The 16,502-nt window shown below is 33.1% G+C and overlaps 1 protein-coding gene across 1 annotated transcript in view; it reads left to right on the forward strand.

Annotated features, from left to right (window-relative positions):
* SCN7A (sodium voltage-gated channel alpha subunit 7) overlaps positions 1 to 16,502 on the forward strand; it is a 104,324-nt gene that overhangs the window by 58,125 nt on the left and 29,697 nt on the right. The window contains exons 7-12 of the mRNA XM_072810937.1: positions 477 to 683; positions 3,570 to 3,639; positions 4,895 to 5,036; positions 8,479 to 8,679; positions 15,198 to 15,300; positions 15,956 to 16,194. Of these exons, the coding sequence (XP_072667038.1) occupies positions 477 to 683; positions 3,570 to 3,639; positions 4,895 to 5,036; positions 8,479 to 8,679; positions 15,198 to 15,300; positions 15,956 to 16,194 (962 nt within the window). The remainder of the gene's footprint in view (positions 1 to 476; positions 684 to 3,569; positions 3,640 to 4,894; positions 5,037 to 8,478; positions 8,680 to 15,197; positions 15,301 to 15,955; positions 16,195 to 16,502) is intronic.

Raw genomic sequence — 16,502 nt, forward strand, 5'->3', positions numbered from 1 at the left:
CAACTATATTTTTTAAAGATGTCAGTGAAGGCTTGACTATGTATTTATATCTTTGGTTTATATAGTGTTTCAACATCTCTTAAAAAAAATTGAATATAATGTATTAATACTTAATATATTATGGTAAAGCAATTCTACCTCTAATATAATACATTAAAAAATACTTGCAAACAGCAAAATAAAATTAATCTTGTCCTTTATAGTAAAGAAAACAAATAGCTAATTTTAAAATTTGTGCCTGAATTATTTTATCAGATGTAATAAGTTAGCAAAAATATAGAGATTTTAAAGTTTGTATATTTAGTTATCTTATTTTTTATTCGTTTTATTTATTAGATATAGATAATCATGATTTAGATTATGAAACACAAAGCTGTTGATTTCAATGGAGTATGCATTCGCCCTGGAGGAATTGGGCTAAAGCCTGCTTTACTAAGATATTTTACTTTATCAGAAACAAACTTTTCTTTTTTTAGGTCTGAGGTCTTTTGTAGGGATCCTCATCCACTGCTTGAAGAAGCTTACTGGTGTCATTACCCTCACTCTGTTTTTTCTGAGTGTATTTTCTCTAATTGGGATGGGGCTCTTCATGGGCAACCTGAAACATAAATGTTTGCGATGGCCTCAAGAAAATGAAACTGCAACCCTGCACAACAAAACTGGAAATCCATATTATATTCGAGGTAAGAATCACTTGCCACCTATATAAAAAAATTAAATTTTTTCTTACTGGCCATGCAGCCTTCACAGAAGTGTTAAACACTCAACTTCAGAACAAACTTCTTATAAATGCTATAACTGTGCTCTATACGTCTTCCCGGCTTTTTGAAGGTTCACATTTCACCACTTAGCTTTTACCGAAGACCTACATGAGTACCTGTTTTCGCTAACCAAAGGAAATCTGAAGATGATTTTCACTTTTATGAAAAAGGCTAAAAAGATAGCATTCAGCATTTGTTTTGCAGCAAGCTGTTAAAAGATAACATGCATCCCCACAGGTAGAGTGGCTCCACCAAAGCTCCTTCCCCTGGAACCACACTCAGCCTCTCGGCATCAAGCTGCCATAGCTTTGAATTGTGTCTGTGAGCACCTGTGCTTTATCTTTATTTTGTGCATCCATAAGCAAGATGTGTGCAAAAATATCAGAAAAGCTGAAAAGAGGTTACTTTGGGGGCCTAAGAATGCCTGCAATTTTTTCCCTAAAAACTAATGATAATTGTTTCTTTGCTTTATGTCATTTCTGTTCACAAGAGATTTCATTAGAAACGCTCTACTTTTGGATAGTGAAGGGAAACCTGTGCTGATTTGGATCAGTTTCAATGATCAGAACTGCAAAGTTGCAATCTTCAGACAGTTCACTGAGGGAAACCTAAGTTTGAAATTGCTAAGTTTTGTAAATTTTATCTTTTACAAAATAAATAAATATGACCAAAGTCTTATTTGCAGTTTCATCAAAGTAGAATCCTCATAATACTACCTTTCTTCAATAAAGTTGTTTATTTAAAATATAAATTTAACTTTACTCATTAGAAGTTTTAAAATGACCTTAATATAAAAAATGCCCTACATTATAGAAATTCTTACTCTTGTTGGGTTTCAATTACTGCTGCTAATTTTAAATGTTTTGGATTATCCCTTGATAAATAATAAACATATTTTAGGCAAATAGTAATAATGCCAAAATAAATATTGCTTTGCTTTTATATATAAATAATTCACATGCTTGATGACATACCTTCACCATAATCCTGCAGAGAAGTGAATGACCCCTGTTACAAACAGAAAAATCCAGCATATTGTAACTACTCAGTGATAGAAATAGGATTCTAACCATACTCAATCTAGATTTCAAATCCATTACCTCTCTGCCAGGCTATATTCTCTTATTGGATTTTTCTCTCATATTAAAACTGTCAGATCCTTCTGACAGTGTTTAGAAAAATATAAAAGCATATTTTTAAACTAATGAAAGTAAATTATTGATAAGTCTTATGTATTTCCCCTACTTGTATTTAGATATAAAAAGTTCTAAAACAAAATCTTAACAAATTGTACTGTTTAGTTTACCCCAAAATATCATTATGATGCAAGTATTACAAAATTATTGGCATATGAGTATGTGAAATATTTCCTTATTATATGTATCTATTTCATGGTCATGAATCTGGTGATGAGGGCAACAGAAAATGAATGTTAAAACTTAGATTCCAATTGAGGTACTCTCTGGTTTCTTTGGTTATAACAAAGTAAACAATTTTTACTACTTTACTGGTTATTGCTAGGAAAACAAAGACCAAGTTCTTTTCATCTTAAAGCATAATTTATATTAGAAAGAAATTACTTTAAAATTTGTCCAATTTTGGTCATTCCATTTCCTCTAAAAACATATTAGGACTTGATTAAAATATTATATTTATAAGACATTATTTAACCTAATTGCCATGTCAAAGTCCTTGTATTTAGAAGAGTATTTGGGGCTGCCCTCTTCTATTAATGTCAAATTTCATTTGGTTTTTGACTGTCATTTAAAAGGTTTAATAAAAAAAAAAATAATAATAAATAAAAGGTTTAATCAGGGGCAGCCCCGGTGGCTCAGCGGTTTAGCACCTGCCTTCAGCCCAGGGCCTGATCCTGGAGACCCGGGATCGAGTCCCACATCAGGCTCCCTGCATGGAGCCTGCTTCTCCCTCTGCCTGTGTCTCTGCCTCTCTCTCTCTCTCTCTGTGTCTCTCATGAATAAATAATAAAATCCTTAAAAAAAAAAAAGATTTGATCAGTGGTATTATTTTAGGCAACAAGCTAAAGTGACATTATTTGAGATTGGAGTAATTTAGTTTTGTGTGTGTGTACATACATACATATATGTATACAATTCTATAACATACACGCATACAATCAGGACTAATCTCATGTTTTGGATCTCTGTGGTTTGAATTTTGAACCTGATGTCAACGCATGTTCCCAACCCTGGTAGCTCATCTCTAAAAACACAATTAACATTTTGAATGACAGTAGATAAGGATATATGAATAAATTCTATGAACTATGATTCAGATTAGTTTGCATTGTGATTGAAATTAGGTGACATTATGGTAAGTAACTGGCTCTGGATGCTTTTTGTAGAAGAATAAGTTTCAAAATGGAAGGAGGCATTTAAACCCAGAGGTAGAAATATGGTCTTCTGTTCAGTAAGATCATTAGGAATAAACCCTGGAAGACAAAAGTTCCTCAGCTTTCAAACATTTTAGTTTTGGGAATTTTTCCTTCAAGGTTCTCATCATACCTGGCTGGTTACATTCATTTTCCAGAACTCTAATTTTGAAAGGGATTCTCCTCTTTTTATGCTGAGCTTTCATTTTTGGGACAGTGAAACAGGTGGATTGTCCAAGTGAAATAGGTGCATTTTGACCTGTGCATCTTGGACAATTTTGTAGATAAAAAAGGGCGAGGGTGTATATTTTTTTTTCATAGTAGAGAGGGATATTTATCTTCTAATACAGATATAAATGAATATCAGATATGCTCTTCATTCAAAATTAGAGAATATAATTTCTTTCCTATTTTTTCAGAAACAGAAAACTTTTATTATTTGGAAGGAGAAAACTCTGCTCTCCTTTGTGGCAACAGAACAGATGCTGGGTAAGTACTGTTAATGTTCTTGTATCAAGTCAGTATCATGGATCCATAATATTTACTGAATTATTGTTGCTTAGGATGATGTTTCTCATTTGATTACGTTGTCTCATTTTATTATTAAAACCATGCTGAGAAGTATACAACATGGAATACTATTAATCTGATTTTACAGGAAGAAGCAATAAACAGACTACTTAAATGATTTACTCAAGATCAAGAAGTTAGTAAATGGCAAGGCTGGGAAGTAAATAAGGATCTGATTTTCTGTTTTCTGTATACCCCAGAACTAGTGGGAATTATTAAGAAAGATGATATGAATCTTTTCTTTAGCCAGAAGCCTTTGAAGAGAAGAAATAGGAAAGATATGCTATAATTTCATTTATTTTATGGCTTGTGTATCTTTTATGACTAAAATTTATATTAATAAAATGTTTATTGCTCTTAAAAATAGTACTTATAAATAATTCTTCAGTGATATGACAAAACTCTCAAGTCATTGTCTTATGGCTTCAAATAAAGAGAAAAGAAAATAGAAATATGGTGCTTCTCAGCAGAGAAAAGAAAATAGAAATATGGTGCTTCTCAGCAGTACTAGCACTTCAGTAATTCCTTATGTTACTTCCCTCATTGTAACTTTCCTCAAATATGATTTGATGCCCATCTGTAGGCTCAGCTCTTGCTTTAGCTCTGGGGCCCAGATTTAAAAAGTCATATGGAGGCAGAGGAGCATGAGTTATGTAGTTTGTATGTTCACATGATTTAGACATTTTGTTGCTTGTTCAACTCTTTGCCCAGATCATATGAATGATCTGATCTTTCTACCAACACGTAAGTATTGCTTATAAATTATCAATGTGATAAGCGTTTTCTCACCCATAAACAATGGGAGCTAAGGGCTTGAGGTGAGAGCATTTGAAAATTAAACTCTCAACTACTGCAGCTTTGTTTTATGACTGTTATTTCCCATCAAGTATGCTTTGACTCTGATACTGAGTAGCAAAGAAATCTTTAACAAGGCTTTGCAAAAAACCATTTGTGAGGCCCTTTTTCCTTTTAGCTTAATTAACACTCTTCACTTATATTAACTTAAAATCTACCTCATTGGCAGCTTCTTCACTAGAAATTGTTTAGAAGACTATTCTCTATGGAAGAAAAGAACCCTTTATTATTCATGGGTAGATGTTCTGTATTTATGATTTGGCTATAATCTGAGAGTCACTTAAGAGTAATCAGCTTTTCTTTTCTTTGTCTTCTTTAGTCAGTGTCCGGAAGGATATGTCTGTGTGAAAGCTGGCACAAATCCTGATTATGGCTTCACAAATTTTGACACTTTTGGCTGGGCCTTGCTTGCCATGTTTCGATTAATGACGCAGGATTACCCTGAAGCACTTTATCATCAGGTAAGAACAGAATGAATCTGCATTGCACATAAAAATGATGCCATGCTCCTCCCTTCTAAAATAAAGGTCAAATGTAACATGGTTTATCAAATTTTTATGGAGAGAAGAATTTGAGCACAGAAGAAAAGAGAATCAGAATTACTGAATATCAAATTGTATGCTAATGCTGTGCCCAAGCCTGTGCCCTTATATATATTTCATTTAATCTTTGAAACAATCCTGCAAGACCAATATATATATATGCTTTTTATATGAAGACACTAAGATCCAAGGGTGAGTAACCTCTTCAAAGTTACAACACATGTATCTTCCAGAGATGACTGCCCTGCTCTATGTTATCATACATTTGATATTAACTAAGTAAAGAACATTGGTAGGTACTAATTCTTTAGTTAAAAAAATTTTGAACCTATGAGATTACCATGTATTAAAAAATTATTTAATATCTATAATGTGTATTTCACATCAATTCTTCTATTTCTTTTCATTCCCCTTTAATATTTAATCATGGTCTGATTTTAACAGAAAGCTTGCCATTATGAGACTTGAAATCCAAATTGAGTCTCTTTTCATAACTGATGATTTATGTGCCATAGTTTCTCAGAAAGATATAATATTCTTTATAATGGAGACTCAGTTTTTCTTTTAAGAGAAGTTTTATCACAGTATAATATGCAGTGTGAATTTAGCAGCATAATTAATATCAAAATATATTAGATACAATAAATTACTTTAAATTTCCAAAGTATGTACAATGAAGGAAAACACTTTTTCCTTTTTTTAAAAAATACATACGTACACTCCATACTTTTTATAATTGGGTAAATTATGGCGAGTGTGTGTGTGTATGTGTGTGTGTGTGTATTTACAGGCTATTAATAATGATAGGACTTTCAGCTCAAAGGTTCATGTTATGTTATTAGATGAAAATCAAGTAAACCAAATAGACATGCAGTACAATTATATTTCTAATAAAAGAAATACATGAAAATATTAAAACGACTTTTTAAAATGCAAACTATATTTCTCTGATTTTGTAAGGGGAGTATTTATTTATGTTATTTTCCAAACATTGTTAAGTATCAATGCCTCCTCCACTGTACTAGGAACAACTTCTTTCTAAAATAATCTTATAACGTTATCCTACTGCTAAAAGTCTTTCAAAGGTTTCCAAATCCATTGGTATGAAGTTCAAAGTTCAAATGCTTGGTCTATAATGCCCTTTAAGATCTAGTTTTTGCATACCTCTCCAGATTTATTTTCTAGTGATATCCCAATATATACCTACTCTCTGCTTTATTGGAAAAGGCTTGCTGTTTCCTAAGTGAGCTTTTTCCCATAATTTCTTGTTTCAATGTATGTTGTACCCTCAGCCTAAATTCAGGTTTCTGTTTTCAGTCTCATACCTTAAATTCATGCCTCAAACCCAGAAAAAGTCTTGAGCTTTTCCAGTCTTGAGCTTTTCCCCAAGCCCTTCTTCACAGTTAGGCAAAGCCTACGGTAGAATTCCATGGAACTGTATAATTGTCTTTAATTGTGGTTATTTTATCTTATTTTATTTGAGAGAGAGAGAGAGAGAGAGAGCATGCATGCGCACACATGGAAGAGGAGGGGAAGAACAGAGAGAGAGAATCCTAAGCAGACTCCATACCAACACAGAGCCCCACACAGGGCTCAAACCCACAAGCCTGAGATCATGACCTGAGCCGAAATCAAGAGTCAGACACCTAATCGACTGAGCCACTCAGGCATCCCTAATTATGGTTATTTTAATTGCTTGTTCAGCAGTTTCTCCCACTAGGAGATGTGTTAGCTAAAAAGTATTTTGCCACATTTTAATTTTTGTGTTCTCAGCATCAAACACATAGAAATGCTTAATGAAATTTTAATAAACAAAAATATAAGTGAATATTTATGGATCGTATTACTTTACATAATAATTAATGTTTTCTGATTTTTGGTTACAGCCCTCTAAGTATGTTACTTAATTTTCTTCTTAGAATTGCTCTAAAGGAAATCCTTTCCCACTACTAGTGAAATGAAAAATCAGCCTGGGAGTACCCTGGTGGCATCCACATACCTCATCTTTCATCTGCATATTGGAAATAATAATAAATACCACATGAATGTGCTGCACAGATTTAATGAGATATAAACAAAGTATGATTAATATGCATGGCCTGCAGTATATCCTATAACATCTATTATTGACTCCTGAATGTCTATTGTAGATGATAGCTAGTTCAGTGGGAAAAATATTTAACCAAATTCTAAATAGGTGACTCTTTGGGGGAAATAAAGCTTACTAAAAATACCGTTGAAGAGGGATCCCTGGGTGGCGCAGCGGTTTAGCGCCTGCCTTTGGCCCAGGGCGTGATCCTGGAGACCCGGGATCGAAAACCACATCGGGCTCCCGGTGCATGGAGCCTGCTTCTCCCTCTGCCTGTGTCTCTGCCTCTCTCTCTCTCTCTCTCTCACTGTGTGCCTATCATAAATAAAAATAAAAAAAATACCGTTGAAGATAAATACACTATAGATTAATAAGGTATTATTTTTGATTGAATGTTAGAACTTATTAATCTGTAAACATTTTAACTGTTATTCAGTATAATATATTCTATAAATAATACTTACCTATTGATTCAAGTGGATGCTTAAAAATGAACACTAGTCTTATCTATTTTTTTAAATTTTCTTTATATACTTTTAATCAATAATGATAAATCTGTGGCCTGTATTACTTATATACTATTACTTATAATTTTCTAAATTTTTAAATGCTCTCATTTTTCTTAGGTAATTATTATGAAATAAAAGCTAGTCAATACTCAGTTTTGAAGTCTAAAATCTTGGGTTTTTTTCTATCCATAAATGACTTCCATAAGTAAATTATATGACTTTACCATGTGATTTGTCTAAATGTTCTTCACCAATGTAGGTATCTGACCTAGAAAAATTATCTTATTCCCCACCTCTTTGAAGAGACCTAAGCTGTTTCCTTGTTATGATGTTTTCACAAAGTAATAAGAAGAAACTAATCTCTAAATATTCATTCTCTAATTTTAATAAGCTTCATATATTAAAAATTTTACTATAAAGGAAATAGTCTTTACTTCAGACTGTCCAGCTTTCTTTATTGAAAAATGACAACTTTTTCCTGTCAGTGTGTTTTCTCTGTTAGTGAAGACCTCTCACCCTAACTTAATTCAGTTACTAAATTCTTCCTTTGGTTTTATACCATGCATTTTGTACCTAATGTATATATCTAAAATTGAAGAGCTTTTCTCTTATTTCTCCAGGTTGAGCCAGTAAAACTGTTCTGTGATTACATTCTACTTACAACTAAATTATTTTCATAACAAAGTGTCATTTTTCATTTTAAAATAGATTACAGGAAGACAAATAACGTTTTCCTCTTTTGTCGCTTTCCATCTCTCCTTAGATCCTTTATGCTTCTGGAAAAGTCTACATGATATTTTTTGTTGTGATAAGCTTTTGGTTTGCTTTTTACATAGCAAGTTTGTTCTTGGGCATACTTGCTAAGTCCTGTGAAGAAGAAAAGCTGAAAACTAAAGCTAGGAAGGTTGAGCCAAAATTTCAGCAGACTTTAAAAGAACTTCAAGAAAGAAATGAAGCGGCTGAGGTAAAAATTTTTCTTAATGCTTCATAGAATCACAGAATGAGTTATTTTCTCAAGATCTTGGACTATATTGCTTTCTACTTAGTGTTCAGTAGCTGTGTGTTGTTCATGATAGGAACATCAACAGTGATCTTGATAAGTGGGCTCACTGTTGCTACATAACATTATTTCCCGAGTGCAGTGTGGTAAGAGTGACTAACATCTTTAAATATTTCTTTAAGACAGACAATTTTATGTTCCAAAATATCTATTACTACTGCTGATAAACTATGAATATATTATTTTTCAAACTTCTCTTAATGCAGGTTTAGTTTATTCAAGCTTGCTTCAGACAATACATCAGACTTAACTGGACAATTTTAGTATTCAACTCAAAAGTTATAATGCCTTCCATAATTTGGATATCATGATGTACTAAAAGTATGGATTAAAAGTACAGTACTGGGCAGCCCCAGTGGCTCAGCGGTTTAGCGCCGCCTTTAGCCCCGAATCCTGGAGTCCCGGGATCGAGTCCCATGTCAGGCTCCCTGAGTGGAGCCTGCTTCTCCCTCTGCCTGTGTCTCTGCCTCTCTCTCTTTCTGTGTCTCTCATGAATAAATAAATAAAATCTTTATAAAAAAGTACAGTACTGAAGTTGTAAAAAAAAAGAAAAACAATGCACTTTAGTGGCTTTCTAGGTCTTTCAAGAGGAAATGCACTATGCATTTCAATATAAGGAATTATTTTATTCATGAAATGATGAAATCCATGGTTAGTAAAATTTAATTAATTTCCCATTATTTTAGTGTTGTCTTTGAGTGTATTTTCAGGTTTTTAGCTTCATAGCAAAATGAACCTAAAAGTATTGACAGAAGTAACATTAAAGAAGCTATAGAAATTATATTTAAAAAATCTAAATTGGTATAAGTGTACTAAAAGAAGAGGACCCAGGGAAGCAACCAGAGCTGCTTTCTTATAGTCAATAGGACCTGGAAATTTCATACTTCTTTCTCAGTTGGGGAGGAATAGGTTTGGTCCAGTCTTCTAACACCCATACCTGGAGCTGTTGAGGTATGTATGGTGGTCAGGAGCCAAGTGGCCTGCAGGAGGATTCAGCCCATGCTTTATCCAGGTATTTCTCCCTACCCTGCTATTATAAAGAACCCTCTTGCCTGGGAACTTAGTCTTTGGAGGGTACTGGGAACAAAATGGCCGTAGTCAAGTTGAGTGCTTCTTGACTGGAGTGGCCTAGATACAGGACCTCACTTGCCCTGCCTCCTTTTCCATTCTTTCAGGTTTGTAACTATTTTGCACTCTCAACACCTGCTCATAAAGATTGTCTACACTGGAGAAAAACTACAAACTCCATGGTAAAATGACGGACTGAGGGAGGACACAAAGAATAGAAGGGAACTCTACTGAGACCCTGTCATGTGAGAAAGATAAAAAGAGATGGGGACAAGTAAAGAGCCAAGACAGACTCCAGCACTAAGTAGAATGTGTAGTAAGGCTGGCTAAGAGGTTCAATAATACCAAAGGTAACTTCTGGGTCAAAGGGGGAAAATGTTAACTTCCCTACATATATAACTCTTTATTAAATCATCACTGAAGAAGCTCTAGAAAAGCCATTCTCCTAAGAACATGGGAACTGAGTAACATAATGTAGGATCACACCAAATTAAAAGTTATTGATAGATACTGTGTCTACATGATTCATAACATGCATACCATTGAAACAAGAAGCAATTATAGACAGTATGAAGAAAACATGTATAAAAAGAGGCTATTGAGTGTAGTCATTATATCACCCATGAGGAAGTCATAGAAAAATTACAAGAGATTTCTGTCTCTAGAAATGAGTGTGGGGTCCTTCTGATAGAATGATTATGGTCTTAATGATTTGCTGAATGTGTAATTTGTTTCAAAGTAGTATTTCAAATGTCAAGGCCTACACACAAGTGTATCCAAGAGCACAATACTTCTCTTATCCCAAGATGAGATGCCCTATTAACTCTGCTTAGAAAGAACTTGAATTATTTTCAATTTCTTAATATCTCCATTCATTTGACTGCCTTGGATCACATAAATCCTTTCTGGTTTTAATTAAAATCTTTCAATTGTAAAGGATTTCTTTTCCTGGAGGAGTGCTAGAACATTTTGTCATGAAAAACTTTTTTTAGGAAGCAAGAGTGAAGGACATTTTCACAAGATTTACTTTCTTTTCCTTTTTTATTTATACATAAGAAAATACTGTAAATACTGAGAACCCTTTAGGTGACTGATCTAAGACTAATTAGATTCTAAATCTGATGATGGAATTACTGAGAGATTACTTAGATGCTTCATACTTTCACATTATAGGAAAGCAGTAAATCATATTGGCTAAAAGCATAGTTTTGCAATCAGATAAATATAGATTTCAGTCTATTTTAGCCACTTAATAGATATATGATATTTGCCAAGTCTGTTAACCTTTCTGAACTTCGGCTTCTTTATCTGCAATATGTATATAATTGTAGTATCTGTCTCATAGGTTGTTGTGAGATTCAAATGAAATAAATTATTGTAAAGCACTTGGCAATGCTTATAGTATACAAAGAAACTGAAAAAAAAGATGTTAATGGCTAATTATAGGAAACACAAGAAGGCACAGTAATACATGATAGAGACTACCCAATCAAAATAAAACTCTTAAGTCTTTGACTATATCCCCCTCTTAGAGGTAATTTAATTACCCCCTTTTACGGGTAATTAAAATAATAGTAATGATAATAATAATGGTATATAATGTTTATTGAGTGTTGACTCACATATGATAAACATCTTAATGAATCCTCAAATTTAATCTTTCTTGAGGAGTTCCAGTTGCAAAACTTGACTTGTATCTATTGGTATCTAATTTCTCAACACTTGACTTCATTTTTCACCACTTTATTTTTCTGGAGGCTCAATGCTGAAACTATATTTTTCAGTCAGTTACACAGTTGGCAGATGAAACTTTCTCAAACATTGCCAGTCGCTGTCCAAACCTCAAGAAGAGATTCAGATATATACAACTGTAGGAATATAAATATTTTCAAAAATATTTGCCCATCTAATAGCAAATGGCATCCTTATATCTCATCTGTCTAAATAAAATGTTATTGACAATCTTCTATATACTTGGCATTATACTCAGCATTGGAGATTTTTAAATGTTAATAGATACAAATACAGAGTCTGCTTTCATTAAGCTAATGACCAAATGGGGAGATAGACTGTAAAATTATCATAAACACAAAATTGTACCTCTAGGACTACCAGACATTATGTGTTTCCTGTTGTTATGAAACATGGGACATAAAACACCAGATATAATATATTATTGCTATAATCTGAGCTAAATCTAGTAAGCCTCTAGATCTAACTATCTTTGTCTAGAGACTATAAGAAAAAGAACACATTAAATTACATTAATAGGACACAATCTGCCAAATCAAGAAAGTGGAAAATTCTACAGTTATAAGTGATCCATTATTGTCAACAAATAAATCACATAGGAAAAAAAGTCACCAGATAATCAGTAGACCTGTAAGCTAAGTTCAATATGTGGATCTCTTTTGTATTTTGATTGGAACAAATAAACTATAATAGAAAATTTCTGAGCAATGAAAGAAAATGGAGCACAGTCTGTGTATTGAATAATATTAAGGAATTACTATTTTCTGATTGTGATCCTAATATTGTTATTATGTGTCTTACAAAGCTTATTCTGGTGTCTGATTATATAGTGTCTGAAATATTTTTCCTGAAATATTTAAAATAAAGTAGGTTGAGTAATGCATCACAAATGAAGAGTATAATGTTAATATTGGGTACCTGGTGATTCACTGTATTTTTCTCTAATAAAAAAAATAAATGAAACTGTGGCACATGCTATAAAGGTGAGAAACAAGATGCTTTGAGAGCCTATAATAAAGATTTCCCTGAGTAAGAAAAGGTTTTTCTGAGGAACTGAGGCTTGAACTGAGATCTAACGAATGAGTCCACAGTATATAGGGGGAAGGAACACAGTGAGTTAGGATTAAAAAGGCCAGTATAGCTGCAGTAGAGAGAGCAAATCTAAGTCCAAGATGAATACTTCATTGCTTCATTCACTGCTAAATGCTAGAAATATAACTGGATTCTATCTTATTCATATATCCTCTCTAGAGGAAAATTTAAACCGGTTGTGAGAACAAGAATCGTAGCTCCTTTTCTCAGTCTAATTTTAACCTGGGATATGTCCTGATTACCTCTTAAACTTCCAAACAGGAGATTGCTGAGTTGTGATCTTCTTAATTTGCATTATAAAATGGTCCTGTCCTTAGTAGTTGGCCAACTTGTGGGTATTCATTCAATATTTTTAAGAAGTTCCATTGAAGTAACTATATTACTAGACTTATATGTAGTTTATTCATTTTATATTCTAAAATATATCTACAGTTCAAGCCAAATAAGTAGAGAATTGAACGTTGACTATATTGACAATAACGTTATTTCTCTCCTCACTCTACCTTCTCCACACAGATGATTATCTTTACTGAATTGCTTCTTCAGGTGGTTCCATCAAACACTGTCATTATCAGAAACCTCTCTAGGAGAGGCAATTCCTCATATAAGAATAGTGGAAGGTATTATTCACTATATCATAAAATATCATCTTTATGAAGGTTTACCTGGAAAATCCTTGTTAGACTTTAATAACAGAACAATTATGCTTTTGTTGGTTTTTAACTCATGGAAATTTGAAATTTTGTAAATTACAACTTATATTTTATATAACCTTGTAAGTCAGTTAAAAACTACTTTCTGAAGTAAGTTTAGTTAAGGTAAATAACCTCACATCTGAGTTTTTAGATTACTTTTTCAATAAAAAATAATAATAATAAAGGAACAGAGATCTGTAGACCTAAAGAATCTGTCATTTTCATGATGGAATCAGTGTGTAGTACAGTTGGTTTTTACCTCCTCTGATTCTACTATTTATGAAATTAGAGGTAACTTGACTTATATTGACTGAGATAAATATGATGATTCCCTTGATACCTATTATGCCACTTCAGAAATACCACAGCAGAACCTGCCAACCAGCGAATGCTGAGTATTGCTTATCAATGAGCCTTGACCACTAATTCCTTCAGTGTTAGTGCAGCAGCAGCCCCATGCCATTTACCTCTGTTCCAGAGAAGCTTTATATTCAAATTTATTTACTATTTATTTTACCTATTTAGCCATACCTAATGCCAAGTTAACAAATATACAAATATAATTCTCTTGTGTATCAAATGTAAAAATTGTTGGGAACTCTGTGGTGTGATATTATGTACCCATCGTCAATTTCTTTCTTTTTTTCTTTTGAGAAAGAGCATGTGCACACATGCACTCAGACACATGCATGCGCACCAATGTGTGCGTTGAGCAGGAAAGGGCAAAGGGAGAAGAAGAGAAAATCCTAAGCAGGATCCACACCCAGCACAGAGAGCAATGCAGGGCTCAATCTCACTACCCTGAGATCATGACCTAAGCCGAAATCAAGAGTTGGATACTTCACCAACTGTGCCATCCAGGTGCCCCACCATTGTCAGTTTCTTACATTTTAAATTCAAATATAAATTTATTCATGGTTGCTAGAAACATCTGAGCTCTATTTGTGATAACTATAATGGTCTAGAACTTGTAACATCTACATCAGACTCTAGAAATGTATTTCCAATGCAGGATTTCTTTTGAACTCTGTGTAACCACATCAGCAAAAGAGACTATCTTAAAACCATCACTCAAGAGACATGACAGAAAGAAGTGATTCCTTTATGGAATTATCATATATGTTCTAGCCAAAACAACTCTTTGCGATACATTCTTTTACCTCATACTATTCAAGATTATTTCATTATCACAAAAGCAAATAATTTTTATTTTATCAAGAGAGTTTCTTTAAAAAAAATAAGAAAAGATTTATTCATGAGAGACACAGAGAGAAAAGCAGAGACACAGGCAGAAGGAGAAGCAGACTCCCTGTGGGGAGCCCGAGGCAGGACTCCATGCCAGGACCCCAGTATCATGCCCTGAGCCAAAGGCAAATGTTCAACCCCTGAGCCACCCAGGTGTCCTTCAAGAGAGTTTTCAGTTATAAAATACCCTCAAATTTTGTTTAAGAAATACTATTATTCAGTGGCATGTTTACCAACTGGATATTTTGCAATAATCCTAAAATATATGTTGAATGGCTTGTCAAATATGAATAATAAACCAGTATTCTCTGATTTCCTCCTTTTATATTGACCTCATAGTATGAAATGATTTTTTTGAGTTGCAGGTTATACACATTCATTACCCAAATAATCCTAGATTAGTTTAATATTGCCTATAGTGTAAAGAGCACCAGATGATGAAACCCAAAAAGAGATTTCTGGAGGTAAAAGAGTCAGCATTTTAAAAAAGGTTATAAACCTTCTTATAGTTATAGTCTTGTGTCTACAAAGGGAAGAAGCCAGCATTGGACTCATCTAATTTCTTTTTAGACCAACGCCACACAAATAGAAATGAAGAAAAGATCACCAACTTCTATTATCACTTCTTTGAATATGTTGGATGATGCTGCTGCTGCTATCAGACATGAGGAAGGTAAAGTAGAAAAAAACTTAGACATGAAAGGTACCATTCATAAGATTCACTTTTAAAGAAATCATGCAATTTCTTCAGAATTTTAAATGATAACAAAAGTTTAAGGAATGATATAAGAATATTAAGGAATTCCATAAACATGGTATTTTAGACATTGGAAAGAGTCACCAAAGAGTGCTAAGAAATTTTCTTTAGCATTGCAAACAACAAAGTATTAACTTATAACAACTAAAAATAGAAGTTGTAATAATAAAACAATATTTTGAGATCCTTTCTGTACTGTCTGCTTTTTTATATTTATAACCAGTAACTCATTATCATGGACAATATTAAAAGCCATTATTTTGTAAAGCATTAAAATCTAGAAATTATAAATCATAATACTCTCAACTTTATTACATACCTGTTTTCTTGAGAGAAACTAATATTTTGCTTCTAATAGACAGTTTGTCTCATTTTGATTGGTCTAACTCAGCAAGCATGAACAAAATAGAGGAAATTTACTTTGCTCTGCTTTTTATTAGTACAAATTATTTCTATTTGCTAGTTCCAAATCAAAAGTTTTAAGCACCTCTCTGCATGCAAAAATAAAATATTTTATTAGTTAGATCTTAAAGAATTTGCTAATGTTTAACTTTTTATTCTTTCGTTTCAGAGCTTAAAAAATCCAGGAAGAGATGCCCATCGTGTTGGTATAGATGTACTAAAACTTTCTTGATTTGGAATTGTTCTCCCTGTTGGTTAAAATTGAAAGAATTTATCCATATGATTATAATGGACCCATTTACTGATCTTGTCCTTGCCATATGCATAATTCTAAACATATGTTTTTTGGCCTTGGATTCTTATCCAATGAGTGAAGAAACCAAAAATGTTCTCAGCATTGGAAACCTGGTAAGGCTCTTGTACATCATTTTCCTTTGTGATTTCAGCTTTCTTTAGTCATCATTATTCCCATTATTTTATTTTATAACTCCAATTTGTTACAAATGCATTATATGCAGATTAGCTTCTGAAGTATTATGTTCATACTTCCACAACCCACCCCAGCTCTGCTTTGTAAGTGTTCTTATCATTGAAAAAGTTTATAGCAAAAGTTTATAGCTAAAGTTTAAAATTCTGCTATTTAAGTTTGAGATTCTAGTCAGCTGCTTGGCAGTTAGGTTAAATGGAAATATTACTTATTTCCTCTCCCTTCCCAA

The sequence above is a fragment of the Canis lupus genome, chromosome 34 (genome assembly GCF_048164855.1).
Source record: "Canis lupus baileyi chromosome 34, mCanLup2.hap1, whole genome shotgun sequence".
Taxonomy (NCBI): Eukaryota; Metazoa; Chordata; class Mammalia; order Carnivora; family Canidae; genus Canis; species Canis lupus.